We start from the raw sequence: 18,687 nt of genomic DNA on the forward strand, positions 1-18,687 counted from the left end.
GAAAGAAAAGCTAGCAGAGACTTTGATCCTGAGTGACCTGAAGCTTGAGTTCGGGCTGAAAGAGGAGTGTGTAGAGGTGACAAAGGAATCAAGGCTTGTTTGCAGTTTTACAGCCATAAAAGGGGATTAGACAGAAGGCAGGAATGGTGATATGTGATAAAGACACTTAAATGGAATTTAACGGTTTGTTCTCTTCCAAATTACTGAACATTAGGTTTAAATGTTTCCATATAAATATGAAATTATATGTATATAGCAGGATCGCAAATTTGCACATTACCACTCAGTTTTTTTAAGGAAAATGTAGCTGCTTTATTTCCTATAATGATTCTTCCTCCAAGCTCAGACCCCATTGAGAAGTAGGGGGAGAAACAAACTTGCCTATTAATAATATCTTATCTCTTCCCTTTTAAACAGTGTCTTTTGGTCATTCCTTTTTTTTTTTTTAAGAGAGACCATTCTGTTTATTTTCTCTCCCCAGAATGGCTTCTGGTGATGGAAGAGAAGGCCTAGGGCTGACACAGTCGGCTCTGTTCCTCGCAGGTGGTTGGTCTGGCCTAGTCCTGACCTGGCACCGGCTGGGCACAGCTGGTCCCTTGTGGCCTTTTGGGACACTGTGCAAAAATCCCTGCAAAAGTGCACGTACACCAGGCTGCATGGTCATCCCCACGGCCAAGCCGCTACGCCCCCGAGCCAAAGCCAGCCTCTCCTCTGCCTGCAGAGGCTCCCGGCCTCTCGGGGGCTATGAATGCAGAAGGGGCCACGATCCCAGTGTTGTCAGACCCCCCTTTCCTAGCGGCGTATTTCTAGCACAACCTGTTCCACTCCCCAAGCTTCCACCTTGCAAAGGAGGAAAAAAGTCTTTTCCTCTTAACAGCCGCACGTGCTTTGTTTCACCACAACTGGGTTTAACTGCTGAAGCTGTAAAGCCGTCATGACCTCTTGCAACCCCACCACCATCACCACCACTTGAGAAAGCTGATGAACAACCAAGAACTCTCAGGGACCCCGGTTCCTCAGACCCTCACTAGGCCCAACCCAGGGCTCTTTCCTGACCCATGAACAATAGGATTGTTTTAACCAGCCATGCACGGATGAATGGACGCCTTCTGACTCTGCCAGAGTGCACGCTTTCAATCAGGAATTAGCATAAATACCATGCCTCCTCCCGTCCTAGTGCACAAAACCCGCTGACCTCCCCCCTCAGAACGTGTGTCCACTGCTGCAGATGTTCCTTCGCTTGGGAAGTAACTCCGCTCAGGGCTTGCTGAGCTGACACTCTCGTCACCTGTTTTCCATGAATAATCCCAAAGGAAGTGAGGACACAGGCAGCTGACGTCGTCGCCTTCCTCTCTGGTCCTCACTCTCCTCCTGGCAAGTGTTTCTTTTTATGGGGTAGGACTTCCCCTGCGTCACTGCTCCCAGAGGCACGAAGCCACGTGGCCTAACGTTGGTGGCAGATGGGATACAGGAAGAGAAACTGGCTTAGTCTTAAGAACACATATTGAGAAGTAGTCTTAAATTATTCTTCCCATCACATACCTGTATCAAGAGTGAAAACTCCAGAGTTTAATCTGGTAGGCAACAAGACAGTCAATACTTACTAGATTGTATACTAATAATGCTTTTTTTTTTAAAAACACACACATATAATACTTAGCACATACTAGGTACATTTTAAGAGCCTGACTCATTTAATTCTTGCACTGTTCCTATGTGGTAGGTCCTACTGTAATTATCATTCTCATTTTGTAGGTGAGGGAACTGAAGCACAAGGCATTTAGATAACCCTGCCCAGGATTAGAAGGTGAACTGTGGGTAAGCCAGGATTTAAGTCTAAAACAATTTGGTGCCTACGAAACTCACAAACGACTGGCATGGTACCACCACTGGGTGTCCACTACTGAGGGACTGCAGTCTTTCTGGGGAAAAAGGGAACAGCACTTACTGAGGGCCCTCTAGGTGCAAAATGCCTCTGCGTTCATTCCCTAACTTAATCTGAGAGATGGATAAACTGTTTAGAGAAGAGAATATGCAATGTTGAGTGAACAGAGGGGCTCATTTGCAACCGAGGAGATTTTGTCCATATTTTCTTAATTGAAAAAAATGACAGTAGACTTGGAAGTTAAGAGGATCTGTCCGTGGCTAGATTCTTCGTTAACAAAGGGCTTTTTCCAGCTGTTTGCACCTCATCACACAATGAAGCTGTTATTAGAAAGACTTCAGGATAGAGACCACTCGGCGTGTGCTCTCTCCCTCTGGAAAAACCAGCCAGAGACCAGCATCTGCTGTAAAGCTATCTGGTTTAATGGCTATCAACATCAGAACCACAGTACATTAGAGCGCAAAGCCTGTATGTGCAATTACATACCCAAAAAATGTTCTTTGCGAGGAGCAATTTTCAGCAAATCTGACAAACAGCAAGAGTCATTCTTATTGGGGGTTTGGAAGGAGAAATGGAAATTTCCAGGACATCTCCCTCCTCCCTCTGGCTCCAGTGACCCTCCGAACATCAATTTGCAAAGGCCCGAGGGAGGGAGGGAGGTATTAACAGTCTCAGGCACTCATCCTTCCTCTTTCAGGGAAGGGGTGAATTTTTAGGACACATTTTCCATTCTTTGTTATACTGATGTTCCATCCATTGGCATCATTAGGTTCAGTAGTTACCATGACAATATGATGCCTACAGCCATCTAACTTGATAGCCAGATGCCAGAATGTGAAAAAAATAGGACCAGCTAAGAAAGTGAGAGAAATATAATTAGTCTGAACCACATAAAAAAAAAAAAAACGTGCACAGAACTCAAACCAAGAGGGAAACTGCCGAAATGTCACCCAACAGGGAATTAACGACAGGAAGCGATGATCAAGTTTCCGTATAAAAATCTTTGGCTAACTAGAACCAGGAATTGGTCCGTAACTAAGGCTGGGGAAGGAGTCAAAATTAGTCTAGAGCCCTGAGTGGCCCTCCCCGAGTAATCTCTGGCTGCCGAGCCTCCTGCCGAGCCCAGAGGCGTCATGGTTGATTCCAGCAGTGGGATTCTTAGGCCCTGACTTCCCCGAGGGTCCGAAGCTACATCCTAAGTACTGTCCCCACGGCATTCAGCTCCCCTCCCGCCTGCAGCTACACCCGGTTTTTCCATCGATAGTCATTTCCACCACTTGCTGAAGCAAATCTTAAGAGACTGAACGGAGCTGTCTCCTGGGAGACCACGTCCCCTTGCCTTCTCCACGTCCAGCGGAGGCAATGAGCTAGCACAACCTTCTTGGGAGCACCAACATGGCAGAGGGACTGGGAGATTAAGAAAGGAGAGCAACAGGAAAATTGTGCTTCAGGGAGACCAGCCTGGGATGGGTAGTCACTCTCATCACGGCTGGGCTGGATAGCGGCGCTGAGCTAGGCGATTTGGCCGGTTCAGGCTGGTAGCCGTGGAGAGCTGGAAAAGACCAAACCAAACGGGGCACCAGATTATAGCCCCAGGCATGATGCCACCCAGGGCTGGCTGGCCGGGCTGAGCTCGGACATCCTGAGAGTCTAGAGCCCTGCAGCTGTCTCTGGCTTCCCACAGTGGTGTTCTTATTATTCACTTCCACAAACACCTTCACCTCAAACACAGAGAAAGATATTTGATTTTATAAAGAAGGGAAGCCAAGGATGCCTTAGAGTGATCAGTCTCAAAGTGTGCAACGATCCCCTCACCCTCAGGACACAGTGATGGTGCAGCCACACCACTGACACCAACACCAATTGTCTCTCTGGAGTCTCAAGACTTCTGAAAGGTCAAGAGCAGGGTTAATCACAATGACACTGATCGAGCGTTTTCTGTGTGCCAGGCGCATTTTATCCTCACAACTGCCCAGTGACACAGTTACTACTAACCCCCTTTTACAGATGCAGAAACCAGACTTAGGAGAGGTTAGTCATTGCTCAAGAACTCATGGCCAGAAAGTTGTTCTAAGTAGTTATAAACCTGGGTCCCCTTAATCCAAAACCTGTCCTCCTAACCCCCCTTTCCTCAGAGCTTCCTTACCTGGGGGACCTGAGATGGATTGTAGAGGGGAACAGACCCTGTCAAGGGGGGAGGAGGGAGCAGAACACCAGGGCTGAAGTGGAGCTCAGAGGACACACCCTGTGATGGAAGATAACAGAAAATCCTATCAGTCTCCGCTTCTCGGATTCCAGAATGTCCCTGAGCACCAGCTCCGGTCAAGAGATGCAGATGTGGCAGAACTCAGGGAATCCTGAGCAAACAAACATGGTTCCAGTGTGCACAGCCAGCCTGTGGGTCTTGGTGGCACTACAGGGGCGCAGGTGCACCTGGAGTACATGAGAAGAAAAGGCCACAATAAATTATACTAATAGCACCATAAAAAGTAATCTCATATTCTTTGAAAGGCCTAAAATACTGCAAGAGAGCTGTAACCCGGCCACGAGAAATAAAAATGTTTTCTTAGCAATCAGCATGAAATCCATACCGGTGTGGACAATTCATTGAGGGTTTATTACAGCCCTTGCCAAGGATACTGGTGAGCTCTGGCTCCTACTGGGACAGGAAAAGAAGCCGTTCTTTAGACTTCATCCAAGCAAGCAGTTACGGGCTAACTCGTACCCCTCCTCCAAAATTTCATGCATTAAAATCCTAACCCCAGCACCTTGGAATGTATTCAGAGAAACGATCATTAAAGAGGTAATTAAGATAAAATGAGCTCAGTAGAGTGGGCCCTGGCTCAACATGACTGGTGTCCCTATAAGAGGGGGAAATGTGGACACAGACACACACAGAGGAAAAACCATGCAAACACACAGGAAGGAAATGGCCGTCTCCAAGCTAAGAGAGGCCCCAGGAGAAGCTCACGCTGCCACCACCCTCCTCTGCGATCTCCAGCCTCCAGAACCCTGAGGAAACAAGTTTCTGTTGTTCAAAGGGCACAGTCTATGACACCTTGTTATGGCAGGTCTAGCAAACGAATATAGAAGCTCTCTCCATATCTCCACGAGTCAGGTCCCCACGGGGTGGCACCTCCAGCCTCATGAAAGGGCAGAACGCACACAGGCCTCCAGTGGGGCCCAGTGGGCAGCAGCTCACCTCAGGCCCCGACAAGCCTCCACTCCCAGTGCCCTCGGCTGTCCCCCCACTGGACGCTGATCCTCGGACTTCACCCCCACCTGGAAAGCAAGGAGTCAGAGGGGTCCCGACTGCTCAGGACGGAGGAGTCCCCACTCCCAGAAGGCACCCCCCGCCGTCTGCCCCAGGCGGCACAGAGAGGACCACAGACGGCCGGGGGGACATGGGGTTTGGCGGTACCTGCATCCCTGGGGAAGTCACAGGTGCCCGGCAGAGGCTGGGGCTCGAGGGGCGGTGTCAGGGAGAGGCCCGGGCTGGGCTGGGGAGGGGACGACGCTCTGGGGGTCTCCTGCTGAGTGGAGAAAGAAGGGGCAGCGGGGGCGAGCAGGTCCGCGCCACGTGCGTGAACGCCTGGGCGCCCACAGCCGCGCCTCCACCCGCAGCCGGACGCCGGGCTGTCTCTCCAGAGCTCCGTTTCCTGGGTGCCACTCCTCTGCTCAGTACTCCAAACTGCTGCTGGCCCGCCAGAGGTAAAACTCGCGGCCCTAACTTGTAAGGCCTTTCACCATCTGCCTCTGCCCTCACTGGACCAATTTACTTCCCACCACAAAATCCCCCATCGCAAAACCTCTAGGGCGGAGCCTGGTGCCAGCGCCAGGCCGCGGAGCACCGAGGGAAGGGCCTCCCCACGGGTTACCTCAGAGTCGGGGGTGTCCGACGAGTCTTCATCTCCAGAGGGGGACGCGTGGGTGGCGGGCTTGGAGCGAAACCAGCTGAACCAGCCGAAGCCCGAGCTCTGCAGGGGGGGGGTCTGCATTCGAGGCCAACCCGCCCCACGTGGCGCGGGAGACACGGGCGGGGCGGGGCCACGAGCGAGGCGGGGCCACGAGCGAGGCGGGGCTCCCCGCCCTGCTCCGCCCAGGGAAGGGAGGGGCCGCGGGGAGAGCAGGGCGCTCCACCTTCTCCTTCCCGTCTCCGGGCTTTCCTCTCCGGGCGGGATTGGGGGAAGATTTTTGATCTTCCTCGTTGGAGGACTCCTCCTCATTCTCGTTGACTGAAACGGTGGAACTCTCGGAAGTACTTCGTGCTCTGGGCATCTGCGGCCCCTGGAAGTAAAGAAAATAGAACGAACATTTTTATAGCACCTGACAGGTGACAAAGGCATGTTGACGTGCACTCCCGCACCCGACCTGCTCGGTAAGTCAGAGCGGGTGGCCTTACAGGATCGTATTTTTCTGATGAGGAACTAGGGCTTAGCCATGGGAAATGGTTTGCCCAACCCCAGTCCTCGGATTATCCCTAATCCTGAGGGTTTCGGCCACTGCGCTACCTCCCAGAAAACATCAAATTTCCAGAACTCCGCCGAGGCCTGGAGCAGGGGTCTGGACTGCCACCACTGGAGATGAAGAGAGACGGCAAACACCCCGCAGGGACCCGGGAGCCCAAAGGACAGGCAATGTGACAGCCTTCAAACCTAACTCACCCTAGACCCCACTTCCTAGCAGACTTGTTCAAGATCAACTGAACAACTGCACCAGAGGGGAGTAAAAGATGCCCCCGTCTCCTTATGTTAGTTTTGTATGTGTGGTAAAATGCACATAGCATAAAGTTTATTCATTTAACCATTTTAAGTGTTTAACTCAGTGTATTAGGATATTCACAATGTTGTGTAACCATCACCAATGACCATTTCCAGAACTTTTCGTTAACCTCAACAGAAACTCCGTCCCTCTGAAACATGCTATACACCAGAAATTGACACATTATGAATGACTGTACTTCAATTTTTAAAAAGAGCTCTGTCCCCATTAAACTTAACTCCTCATTTTCCCCTCCCTCCAGCCCCTAGTAACCTCTACTTTTTTTGTCTCTATGAATTTGCCTATTCTAGGTGCCTCATATAAGTAGAATCATAAAGTGTTTGTCCTCCTAGGTTATTTTATGTTTTGCACTCTCAAAAAAACGTAACTGGTATAATTTTTCAAAAATACTTTGGTAAATATAGAAAAAGCTTTATATTTTTATTCTAATGAGTGTAGAATTTACTGTGTACCAAGTAGTGTTATAAACGCTTCATATATAGTGATTCATTAAATCCTTACAACTGTCCTGTGAGGTAGGTACTGTTATTATTGTCCCATTTTACATATGAGAACGCTAAGGCACAGAGAGGTTAAGCAACCTAAGGTCACACAGCTAGTAAGTGGCAAAGTAAAGATTCGAACCTAAGCAATCTGACTCTCTTTCTTGGAATTTCTCCTAATTGAATAATTCAAGAAATAGACAAGGGCTTATATACTAGACTGTCCATCACTGTGTTTTATACATGAGGAGAAGGGGAGAGAAGAGTAGCAAAAAAAAGTAGGGAAGAAAGGAAAGGAAAAGAGACACACTTGAAGCAGGTAACAATGTGGGAAGGACGAATTAAAATCCGAGCTCCTTAAAGGGCCTACCAGGCCCTCCATGGCCTTGCCTCTCTCTGCCCCTCTGGTCTTGCTTCTTAGCCTTCTCCATGCTGCTCCTTACCTTCCAGATACAGTGATTCCTGCTCTTCCTTGATTGGACCAAGTCAGTCCCATCTCAGGGACTTTGCTCTTGCTGTTCCCTCTGCCGTGAATGCTTGTTCCCTGAATACTCACCTGGCTCCTGTCCACCCTCCCTTGTGACCTCCCTGAGAGATGCCTTCCCTGGCCATGCTACCTAAAATAACATCCCTTACATGTACAGTGGTTTATTTGCAGTCACCTCCTGAATAGAAGCACCAGAGGGTAGGCTTTGTCTGGTTCCCTGTGTTTCCCCAGCCCCCATAACAGTGCCAGGTATGTCGAAGGAAATCAGTATTTGTGAATGAATAAATGCATGAATGATGGTGTTTTCATACAACAGATTTTCTCACACCCGTATTAAAAGTCATATCTAGGAATAGCATGGAAAACCTTTTTTTTTTTTGTATTAAATAGGAAATAAAGCTTCATCTCCATATGTTCTTAACCATTTAAAAACACATATGTGTGTATGTATACACATTTATATATTCACATATATACACAGACCAGTATCCCCTGCTTTTTGAAAGTTAGCATTATGCCACTTGGCTTTTACTGGAGACCTGCATTAGTACCTGTTTTTGCTACCCCCAAAAAATCCAAAGAGGATTTTTGCTTTTAGGGAAAAAAGGCAAAAAAAAAAAAAAAAACAGCATTCAACTTTGGTTTTGCAGGAGTCGCTATAGAAGAAGCATGTATCTGGAACAATGAGAGCGGCCCCGCCAAGCTCCTTCCCGGGAACTCCATGCAGCATCTCATAGCTACGAACTGTGTCTGTGAGCACCTATGCTTTATCTCGATTTATTCTGTGCATCGTTAGCAAGATGTGTCCTAAGGTATTGCTTCTTCACTTCTCACCACTTATGAAAGGCTTCATAGGAACACTCTGCTTTCAGATAGTAGGGGAAACCTGTACACAGGAAAAATACTGGGAGGAAATAAACCAAAACAGCTGACTGTAGGATTATGTGTGATGTCTGTTTGATTCTTTATATGATACTTTCTGTTTTTCAGGGGGAAAAAAAAGTAAATCATAGAAGTATTTTAAGGTCTGTCGCCCGGTTACTACTTGAGAAAGTTCTATAATATCACCCTCCAACCAGGCAAAGCGAGAGAACATCTCATGCTTGGAACCAGCAACGCCCATTGTTGGGGGAAGAGATTTGGTCATTCAACAGCTGGATGGATGGCTAACTAGGCATGGTCATCTCCATGATCTGACAGCCCACCTGAGGAGAAGAGACACAGCTGCCGTAGGTCCTTTTTGGAAATAAAGTAAGGTAAAAATTCAAAGAAAGAAATATCAAGAGTCTTCCATGATGCGGCAAGGGCAGGGCATAGTCAGCATTCGGTGCCACAGCTAGAAGAGGACGTAAGAGGACTAACCAGCCCTGCTGCCCCTGAGGACACAGGTTGGTGGGACTGAACGTAAACGAGAACAAAGCCTCCTCCCCACCTCTCAGGATCTGGTATAGAAAGAAACAAGGTGAAAGGTGGCAGAGAGGGCTGGTGCAAAGCACAGGAAGGAGTCTGCATAAGAAACTAGGGCGACTGGAGAAAACCCACAGCTCCGAGTGGGCCCCCACCATGTGCCGGCCTTTGTCCTCTCACCTGTGGTTTGGAAATGACCTTCTGATCATCAGGATGCTGGAAGGCTCCTGGAGACACTGTGTTCTCTCCTATGGCACAAAACACAACAAAAATAGTGATGTGAGGTTGTGCCTTTTCCCTCGCTCCTGAAGAAGGATGATGGGGACACAGTCCGCTATCTTAATCGCCAAGCAGCTGGAGCTCTGAGCCCAAGTGCATCATGGTAAATTTCAAGTCTATTTGCATAACCCTCTCAATTCCAGCCGCCCCAGGACAGGCTGCTCACCAACCTCCAGCCCAAACCAAGGTCGTTCCTTAGGAATCCTGGAAACCAGGGTCACATCGAGCTGGACCATGGGGATCCTCCCTGACCTCCCCTCTGTCTGAGTCTCCCATCTTGGACAGGACCTTATCTTAGAAGGTCTGAGAGCAGAGCCTTCTGTTTGGTTTCCAGCCATTCCCTGGCATCATTCGGCAATGCTCCCCCCGTCTCGGCCCTGTCATCCAAGGCCTGATGGGACAGGACAGAAGCACGGCCTCTGCCAATAGTCCCTGACAGTGACACCTTCAGAAAGAAGACTTTGCTGAAACTACAGCTCGAGACATAGATGGCATTTTCTTGCCTTCTCCAGCCTCTTTCCCAGGAACTACAGAATCCACGGAGCAGGCAGGAGTGGCCACTACTGGCCATGCTATGTTTGCTCTTCCCAGTAGAGAGGCAGACTGGCACGGAGGAGAGCAGTGGCCCTGGGTGTATGCGAAGCCCCAGTACTGGGGCTGACACACAGTAGGCCCTCAATCATGTGCATGCCCACTGCTCCGGTCTTTACAGCTCTGACCCCACCTCCTCCCAGCGGTCCCTGCACCCCGCTCATCTCCTTGCTCCCCTCCACACCTCCTCACCCAAGGCTTCCCACCTCGCTGCCAGGTCTTACCAGGGGGCAGGTGTATCTGCTGGGCTTCCTCCCAGGCCCTTCCTCCAGGAGCCCCTGTCACTGCCACGCTGCCACCAGTCCCTGGCAGATGGGTCTTAAGAATGGAGTAAGGAGGCACTGGGACCCCTGTCTGCTCGGAACCTCCTCCTGCTGGGTAGGAGCCGGGCTGGAGAGGAAGGGGCTGCTGTGGGCTGGGCCGGCCTGGGCCCATCTGTTCCAGTGTTGGCCACAGGGCTGACTGGTCCCCAGCGGCTTCTGAGTTGCCTTGATACCCAGAAAGGTCCTGGTTGAAAGCATTTTCTAAGGACGCAGGGCAAAGAGGAAGAAGTGAGACCTGAAATGTGACATTTGTGAGGACTAATCACACCAGGAACATTCCTGCCCATGTGCTCTTTGGAAAGCAGTGACAAGGACAAGCTGCTTGATGCAGCTGTCATTAATGCGATGACAAGTATGACACAGCAGTGACAGTTAATACCTCTCACCGCTTATGACTTGGAGTTTACAAAACCATTTCCCTCACCACCTTGTATGACCTCTGAACCTTCCACCAGTGGGTTGGGGGGGCAGAAATTACCATCTCATTTAACACCACACTTTTTTGCTTTGGGATAAACTTTCTGCTTTAAGGATGTCCTAATAGAGTTGGGTACTTGAAACTTACAAAATTTCCAGTTAAAACCCAAATCAGACTCCAGAAATGGTGGTTCTGCTTTTCAAGAAGCAGGGACACTGATGGTACTCATTGTGGCTCTGCTGACGAGCCAGACCAAGGTGTGGACGTGTCCAACGGCTGGCCCAAGGTCTCGGGACTGATGTGGCGGCTGACCCACCAGTGTGATTAGGAGACATGGCTACTTGCTAGCAACGCAGCCACTCAGAAACACCCAAGCCTGCTCTCCTGCAGCCCTTGAGCCTCAGATTCCAGGACTTAGTAGCACAATTGGGAGAAAGAAACCAAGGCCTGCCCTTCCTTGTCCTCCCCTCTCTCACCCCGAGGGGAGCATAGAAGGCTGGGAAGCAGCGGGAAGTAAAGAGATGAGGCCCTGTCCTGACTCCACTGTGGGGCCTCGTTTGGGGAAAGGGCACAGAGCTAACTGGGGTGATAATGTCTGCCCGACCCAACACTCAGGCATCCTGAGAGAAAGGAGAGATCTGTTGAAAATACTTTGAAACCTATTCCACATGGGTGTGGCAAGTTACTGCTCAAGGTGCCTCCTGTGTCCCCACCACTAACAGGGAATACAGATGATCCACCATCTCCAGCCTCAAGAAATGCATTCAGCTGGGAAGACGGTACTACCATATGGGAAACAATTAGATAACAACATGGCATAACAAGATTAAAATCTGAAAGTGTGAAAAGACACACGCAACCCAATGTTCATAGCAGCTCTATATACGATAGCCAAGACATGGAAACAATCTAAATGTCCATTGACAGATGACTGGATACAGAAGTTGTGGTATATTTATACAATGGAATAGTACTCAGCCATAAAAAAGAATAAAATAATGCCATTTGCAGCAACGTGGATGGACCTGGAGATTGTCATTCTAAGTGAAGTAAGCCAGAAAGAGAAAGAAAAATACCATCTGATACCACTTATATGTGGAATCTTAAAAAAAAAAACACAAATGAACTTATTTATAAAACAGAGACAGACTCACAGACATAGTAAACAAACTTAAGGTTACCAGGAGGGAAAATGTGTGGGGAAGGATAAATCGGGAGTTCAAAATGTGCAGATACTAACTACAAAATACAAAATAGATAAAACAATTTTCTACTCTTATAGCACAGGGAACTAACTATATTCAATATTTCATAGTAACCTATAATGGAAAGGAATATAAAAAGGAATATATGTATGTATATGTATGACTAAGGCATTATGCCATACACCAGAAATTGACACAACATTATAAACTGACTATACTTCAATTTAAAAAAAGAAAGAAAAGAAAAAGAAAAACCCAGATGTGAAGCAAAAACTCTAATACTTAGGAAACAGAAGTGTTGGGGTGCCTGTGGCCGGCAGAGCTGTGTGCAGAGGGGGCCTGGGCCACCGGGTCAGATTGACACAGGCAAGGAAGGCGCTCCAGGAAGGGAAGGATGAGTACGTTTTAAGTTGCATTCTTTAGTGTAATCTGATCCCGAGAGTCAGTGATTTACATGCTCAGCTCATTGGTTTGGGTACCTGTTGTTTTCCTGGCTCCCGAAATAGCCGAGTGAGCAGAACGAGGATCCCCCGTGTCTCCTGCTACCTTTTGCTATTAAAATAAAGTAAAATCCTTTTAGGCAACACAAACAAAAGGAGTGAGCCATGGTTAAAATTAAGTCAAAAATAAACTTCAGGAGTGACAAGGTAAAGACGCCCCAGTTGAATGCAGGGGATGGTGGGGGAGGGTCCTTGGCGGGGGGGGGGGGTGGCCTCAGCCCTTCCTGCCTCCCAGCTCTGCCTGGAGCAGGCAGGGACCAGGGACCCATCCTCTCCCAGACGGGAGGAAGGAACGGAACTGTGGGCCCCAGATCACACAGCACATGGAGGAAGCAAGGGCCGTGTGTGCCTCAAAAACCTACCTGCCCTTTCTCAGAGTCAGAGGGACAAAGAAAACAGAGGCGGCTCTGTTCCAATGGCTGTTATAGTTACTCCCAGCAGCTTTTGCAATCAATTGGCAGAAGAAAAAAGGAAAAGCCCGGAAGTCTTTTAAGCAATTGCCCTTCGTTACATGGAAGTGACACGGGGCCGCCGTGATCCACTGTTCTTCACGGAATAGTGGAAGCTTTGATAGTCATAAAAATGTATCTTCTGGGACCGCAGAAGGGTAGCAGGGGGATTTGGAAGAGGGCCCCCCTGTCTCACAGGCCAATGCAGGAAAATGTTTCCACCCAGGAGGGAGGCAGCAGCGGGGGAGCTGAGGGCTACCCCTTCCCAGGTCAGACAGCGCCTCACGGGTGGCGGGGGCCCCACAACCCTCTATGTGAGCTAACCTGCTCCCCCAACTCACCTGCAGCTCCTCGTGCCGCCCTCGAAGCTGCACCAGCCAGTCGGGCTCCGGGTCCCTGCCTCCAGGGCGGCGGCGTTCTAAAACCAGGGGATCTGACAGCTTCAGTCTCTCCGCCAGCTATGCCAGACAGCAAGAGAGGGAAGAGGAGGGACAGAAGGAAGAGGAAAGGACAGACCACGGGGAGAGGCAGCCAGAGAAAAGAAGAGAGCTTTCACTCACTTAAATTCACTCACTTAAACTCAAAAAAACAAACAAAGAAGAACTGAGAGGCAGCAGATTCAGCAGACATCCCCCCCGCACATCACAACATAAACAGTTTACCCCATCTTGGTGTTAGACATTAAATAAAATATGAGCAGAAACTGTTACTCGGCTTCCTGTCTCAGCAAAGCTGTCCTCAGTAGCAGCACTTCTCAGTCTTCAGGGCTCATAGGAGCCACCTGGGACCTTGTTAAAACGCTGATTCTGATCCAAGAAGTCTGCAGGGCCCGAGATTCTGCATTTCTAACAAGCTCCCTCACAGGTGATGCCCTGCTGCTGGTGGAGGGACTGCCGGTATTGCAAGACTAGTCCTTCATCAAGTCCCCAGACTGCCCTACCCTTCCATTCAGGGTCCTGAGCTTCCTACAGCCATCATCCTGTCGCCGGAAATTTGCCATTAAAGAGGGCTCAGCACCACAGACTTTGTTGGTACCAGAATCCAACGCCGGGGCCTCATCTAAGGCAAAGCCAGAATTGATGGCAGGCTGCCTTTTTACTCTCAGCAAATGGATTTTTTCTTCAATTAATTGGAACATCTATTCGCCTGATTGTTTTCTTTCCCAGGAACTAAAAGTTGATATGTTTCTGTTTTCTTTTTTGGAATGTATCTCACATGTGATAAAATATTCCATGCATTTAAAAGCTTTTTAATAAGGAACATTTCCTGTTTTAATCACTAAAATATATTTTTCCAAGCCCAGCTTTTGTAATTAGAACGGTTCACCGTTAATACGCAGTTTTACTGTACCAAGAAAGCAGATGCAAGAAGGAATTTCTTGCACAGCACACGCCTGGTTTGCAGGCCCCCAGTCGCTGCTTCCCCCACCCCTGCCCATAGCATCCCTCTCTGTGCAGTGTCAGGCCTCCCCTTATCACATCTGGACATGCGCACGTGGTCAAAGAGAGCCACGGGCTCCAATTTGGCAGCGCATTCAAAGAAGATGACACGGGGAGTCGGGGCCACTTTACAAGAGCTTTCTCTGAACACTGATGATAACACACCTGCAGGGACCCCTTTGAGAAGCTCACCTTGATGAGTTCCACTAATAGCACAGGGTGACTGCTCTCTCCCTGGCCCAGGAGGGCCGTGCCAATGGCTTCGCAGTAATGCAAGGCTTGGGATGCGAGGCCGTAATCTGCCAGACGGGAAGCATAAAGGAGCTTATACACCTGCGAAGAGGAGCAGGGCCAGTGACGAGTCCGTCCGGGCAGGGACAGACAGAGGGAAATGGAGATAAGACTTCTTGGAAGTCAGCTGACTGCCAGCTTCCTCTAACTCTGGATCCAAATATTAAAGAGGGCCTTGTGCCCTGTGGGGCATTCTAGCTGTGCACAGGCACCATTCCAAATCCAGCCCGCAGGCCCTGCATTCTGGAGAAAGGGATGGAAGTCACATCAGCTGAATCTCCGTAGGCTCTGGTCACCATGGAAATGCACCGGACTCTTCTCAGGCAGCCCACGTCTCTGGGGAGCCTGGCGTATGGGGACACAGGACCAGGCACCAGGGGGAATGTAGAAAAGAAGGAAAAATGACTCCAGTGCAGGGGCTTCACGCCCACAGGACAGTACAGACAGATACAGGTAAGTATTCAGGGAAGCGGGAGCGACAGCGAGATGGATCATGAGGGCTGGGAACCAGACAGACCCAAGTTCAAATCTCAGCTCCGTGCTGGGCGTGGAACACTGAGCTGGTTACCCTACCCCCACCCTGTGCCTTGGTTTCCTCGCTACAACATGGGGATGATAATACGAGCTACCCCTTGGTCGTTGTAAAGAGTCAATGAGATAACCCACGTGAACGCCTTGGAACAAGTGGTACGCAAGAGATGTCAGCCAAGAGCACATGACTCCTCCGAACCTCAGTTTCCCTTTTTGTGAAAGGGGGGTTATCACGTCTGCCTCACAGATTAGAAGTCATACAGCAAAGGCGTCATAGCACAGTGCCAGGCGTGGGGAACACGCTCCCTGAAGCCAGCCAGTCTCACTGCTATCAGCCCAAAGACAGCCGGGAGGTGGGATGACTAAAGACGAGAGAGAAAGAGACTTAAGACCTGCAAGGACCCAAAGGAGCTGGTCAGGCCAGGCTTTGCTGGAGAAGGTGGGTCTTTGGTAAAACTCTTGAAGAAGATACTACCTGGGTCGTTCCCTCTATACAGTAATTCATTCATATCCAAGGCTTTGTTTCATGTTTCGTGGTGCGTGTGTGCGTGTGTGTGTCTGTGTGTGTGTGTTGCCGCCGCCACGTACATTCTCAACACAGGCCCTGAAGGAGTGTCTCTGAATTTAAGGGGACAACAGGGCAGGGAGCAGAGAAGTTGAGAAGGGAGGTCAGAACCTGGGTGTGGACGCCACCTGCACAACTGCAGCCCTGAGGGGAAGAAGGAAGGATGGGGGCCAAGGACAGAGCAGGGAGGAATCGGCAGAGTTAAAGACAGAGGAGACAAAAGAGACGGGATAGGCGGGTCAGAAGGAGAGGGAGAAGGGTAAGCAGCCCCGGTTGGGCCTTCGAGCTCCCGTCCCAGCAGGATGGCCGTGGACCGGGAGAAGGTGGAGCCGTCTGGAGAGAGAACACGGCTGCAGGCGGGAGCTGGGGTCCCGGGGCTGCGGGCACAATTCTCCTCTGTCAGGAGTGGGGCAGGAGCCTCGCGCCGAGAAGCTGCTGCAAGGTTTTGCTTTTCTATCTTAAAATGCAGAATTTTAGGGGACCTAGAAAGAAATCCAAACCCTTCCCACACCCCAGCTAATGAGGGAAAGTCCAGGAGATGACTTAGCCCAGGGACTAGGTGCCAAGAGCAAGGCTGAAAATCCAGCCGCCCGCTGCCGCGGATCGCAGCTAAGGCGGCGGCCCCGCAAGGGTTCGGTTACCTGGAAAGAAGGAATGAAGGATTTGGGGTCGCCCAGCAGCTGACAGTACTCGAAGATTTCCGTCCTCTGGATGGCCTCAGTTGTTGCAAATTTCAAAAACTCTTGACTATAACCGGGAATAACAATAAAAGAGATTGAGGTGGGGGTGGGTGGGGGTGGGTTTCAATCCTAGCTGATGGCCAAACACCAGCTGCACCCATTCATGGTAGAGTTTCTGTCCCGGGCTGATCCCTGGGGCAGCTCCAAGAGAGGAAAGAGGCACTGAGGGGAGAGAGACTGCGCAGAGGGGGTTCCTGCCTTCTTTGCTGGAGGGTCACTTAAGGCAAGCTGCTCTCTCCCAGCTCAGTGGGGCACTGGGTTCTCCCTTTCAGTGCATGAGAGCCAGCCTCAGTGCGCTGAGATCCTGGAATGGGCGCAGGAAAGGCCCCCCCCCAACCCTCGCCTGAGCAGGAAAGAGGGAGGGATGTGACATTGCAGGAGAACTGGAGAAGGAAGGCCTGGCAGAGGAAGGGGGGAAAGGCTAAGCCAAAAATCAAATGATGGTCCCTAGGTCAGATGCTCATTTCAGGGAGGCAGCAGACTGGGTGAATGTGATTTCAGCAGCCCTCAGAGTTCCCATGGACCCGAAAACAATTGCATGGTGTTTGAAGTCACAGTCAACGAGGCCAAGCCCCAGAAACATCCTCATACGAGAGAAACACCAAGGGAGACATATTAACCCATTTCACTTATTGTCACATTTGGCTCAGACTGGCTTCTTTGGCAAACTAACTACGTGCTATCAGAGACCATGACCTTGACAGGCCATGAGATGGTGTGTTTCTACAAAGAAAAGCCCGGCAGTCTAGATTCCAAGTCCTGTGCCTCAGTTTCCTTCCTCTATAAAGTGAGATGAAAAATGTACCTTCTTCTCAGGGTAAACATATAATGATTAAGGAAATAGTGCAATAAAAAAAAAGTCTAGCACAATATAAGAGCTTATGAAATGTTAACTATTACAGGGAGGGAGAAAGATCTGGAATGTGGAGGGCAGCAACAGAGCAAAACTGGTCTTTTTGTCCATTTATTCATTCTCTAGGGGCTTATTAAGGTCCTTCTGTGAAAAGCCTAGTGTTATGGCCAGCAGGTTGAATAAGTGACAGGCAGGACTTTGAGTAGCTTGTGCACCAAATCAGTGTAGGGTGTGGGGGCTAAAAGTAAACTTCTTCCACTTTCAGGTTTTGCCCAAGGCGGGCTCTGAAAACAGGCTCAGGGCTGCCTCACTGTAGACCTCAAGCCACCGCCTCTCACTAGCATTTTCAGTCTCTGGTCGTGGAGCCAGGGCGCCACCGCGTGGCGGAAGAGGCGCAATACAACCCACAGGCACCAGCTCACAGCTTCCCCGAACAGAGCCTGGACCTGACGCCCCCTGGCGGTGCGATGCGGCACCCACCGAACATCCCCTGGCCCAGAACCTACCGGTGCCGAAAACCATCCCAGAAGAGGGGACCAGCTGTCTCCGAAATTCACACAAGACAGTGGACAATGGAGCCGTGAAACCCAGCGAGGGCTGAAACAATCTCCTGGAAGACGTCCCTCCCACCCCCTTCCCCCCAAGAAGGCCGCATACCTGTGGCTACTGCCCAGCAGAGCCAGGTGGTCTGTCTTCACGGTGTAGTAGCCGAAGGGCACGTGGGCCATGAGGTAGCAGAAGTGAGCGGCCTCCACCAGCCCCTTCCCAGCTGCAGGAGAACAAGCCCGGGTCACGGGACACGCCCACGTGGGGACGCCCCCTCTGGGCGAGAGGGGAGAGGGCTGGAGACCCCGCCCGGAGGTCGGAGCCTCATGCGAGTAGAAGAACAAGCTTTTCACACCACAAGTAACAGACCCCAGAGCCCACTCCTCCCACCGCATTTTTGGCCTCGACATTACATTTCGCTTGTCTTCAGCCAGAATAAGGCAGTCTTTCACATTCCCCCACCTAATGGATTTTTGATGAGGGAGCTTCTAGGCGTTTTAGTCCGTCCAGAGGGGGAGAAATGAGTAGAAATATATGCACCTGGGAGGAGAAGCGGGCCATGGGGAGCAGCCATTTTTAAACCAGGCTTCTTGGGGCACTAATGCCGCCCCTGCTAAAATAAACAATAGAAGACTTTCCCCGGTGCTCATAAAAATCACATTCATTACCAAATTGTTCCCGATCTTACAGTGTTCTCCCATACGTTTTCCCATTACTTCAACATTGAATGAATTCAAATGGGTAAGGTAACCAGCACAGGGCCCGGCACCCAAGCAGGTTCAACAAAAGTTCCTTCTCTTTCTACCCAGGTGCCCAGCAACCTGACATTTGGGCACAACCGTACACGTAGCTCTTTTGAAAGTTTCACCAAGTTCCACAAAGCCATGTGCTGCCCCTTGACCCAATCTGAGAAC

General features: G+C 50.1%; 1 protein-coding gene across 2 annotated transcripts in view; it reads right to left on the bottom strand.

Annotated features, from left to right (window-relative positions):
* Positions 1 to 2,286: 2,286 nt before the first annotated feature.
* Positions 2,287 to 18,687, bottom strand: part of SEC16B (SEC16 homolog B, endoplasmic reticulum export factor) — a 37,261-nt gene continuing 20,860 nt past the window's right edge. Inside the window, exons 15-27 of one of the 2 annotated variants that reach the window (XM_031435718.2) lie at positions 17,885 to 17,996; positions 16,276 to 16,381; positions 14,440 to 14,580; positions 13,150 to 13,266; positions 12,339 to 12,411; positions 10,138 to 10,437; positions 9,224 to 9,291; positions 6,026 to 6,172; positions 5,764 to 5,862; positions 5,307 to 5,418; positions 5,088 to 5,167; positions 4,032 to 4,130; positions 2,287 to 3,437 (exon numbers count right to left, since the gene is read on the bottom strand). In XM_031435718.2, the coding sequence (XP_031291578.2) occupies positions 3,369 to 3,437; positions 4,032 to 4,130; positions 5,088 to 5,167; positions 5,307 to 5,418; positions 5,764 to 5,862; positions 6,026 to 6,172; positions 9,224 to 9,291; positions 10,138 to 10,437; positions 12,339 to 12,411; positions 13,150 to 13,266; positions 14,440 to 14,580; positions 16,276 to 16,381; positions 17,885 to 17,996 (1,523 nt within the window). In that variant the 3' untranslated portion in view covers positions 2,287 to 3,368. The remainder of the gene's footprint in view (positions 3,438 to 4,031; positions 4,131 to 5,087; positions 5,168 to 5,306; positions 5,419 to 5,763; positions 5,863 to 6,025; positions 6,173 to 9,223; positions 9,292 to 10,137; positions 10,438 to 12,338; positions 12,412 to 13,149; positions 13,267 to 14,439; positions 14,581 to 16,275; positions 16,382 to 17,884; positions 17,997 to 18,687) is intronic. The other variant, XM_031435719.2, reaches the window with a different exon arrangement.

Source organism: Camelus dromedarius, chromosome 23 (genome assembly GCF_036321535.1).
Source record: "Camelus dromedarius isolate mCamDro1 chromosome 23, mCamDro1.pat, whole genome shotgun sequence".
NCBI lineage: Eukaryota > Metazoa > Chordata > Mammalia > Artiodactyla > Camelidae > Camelus > Camelus dromedarius.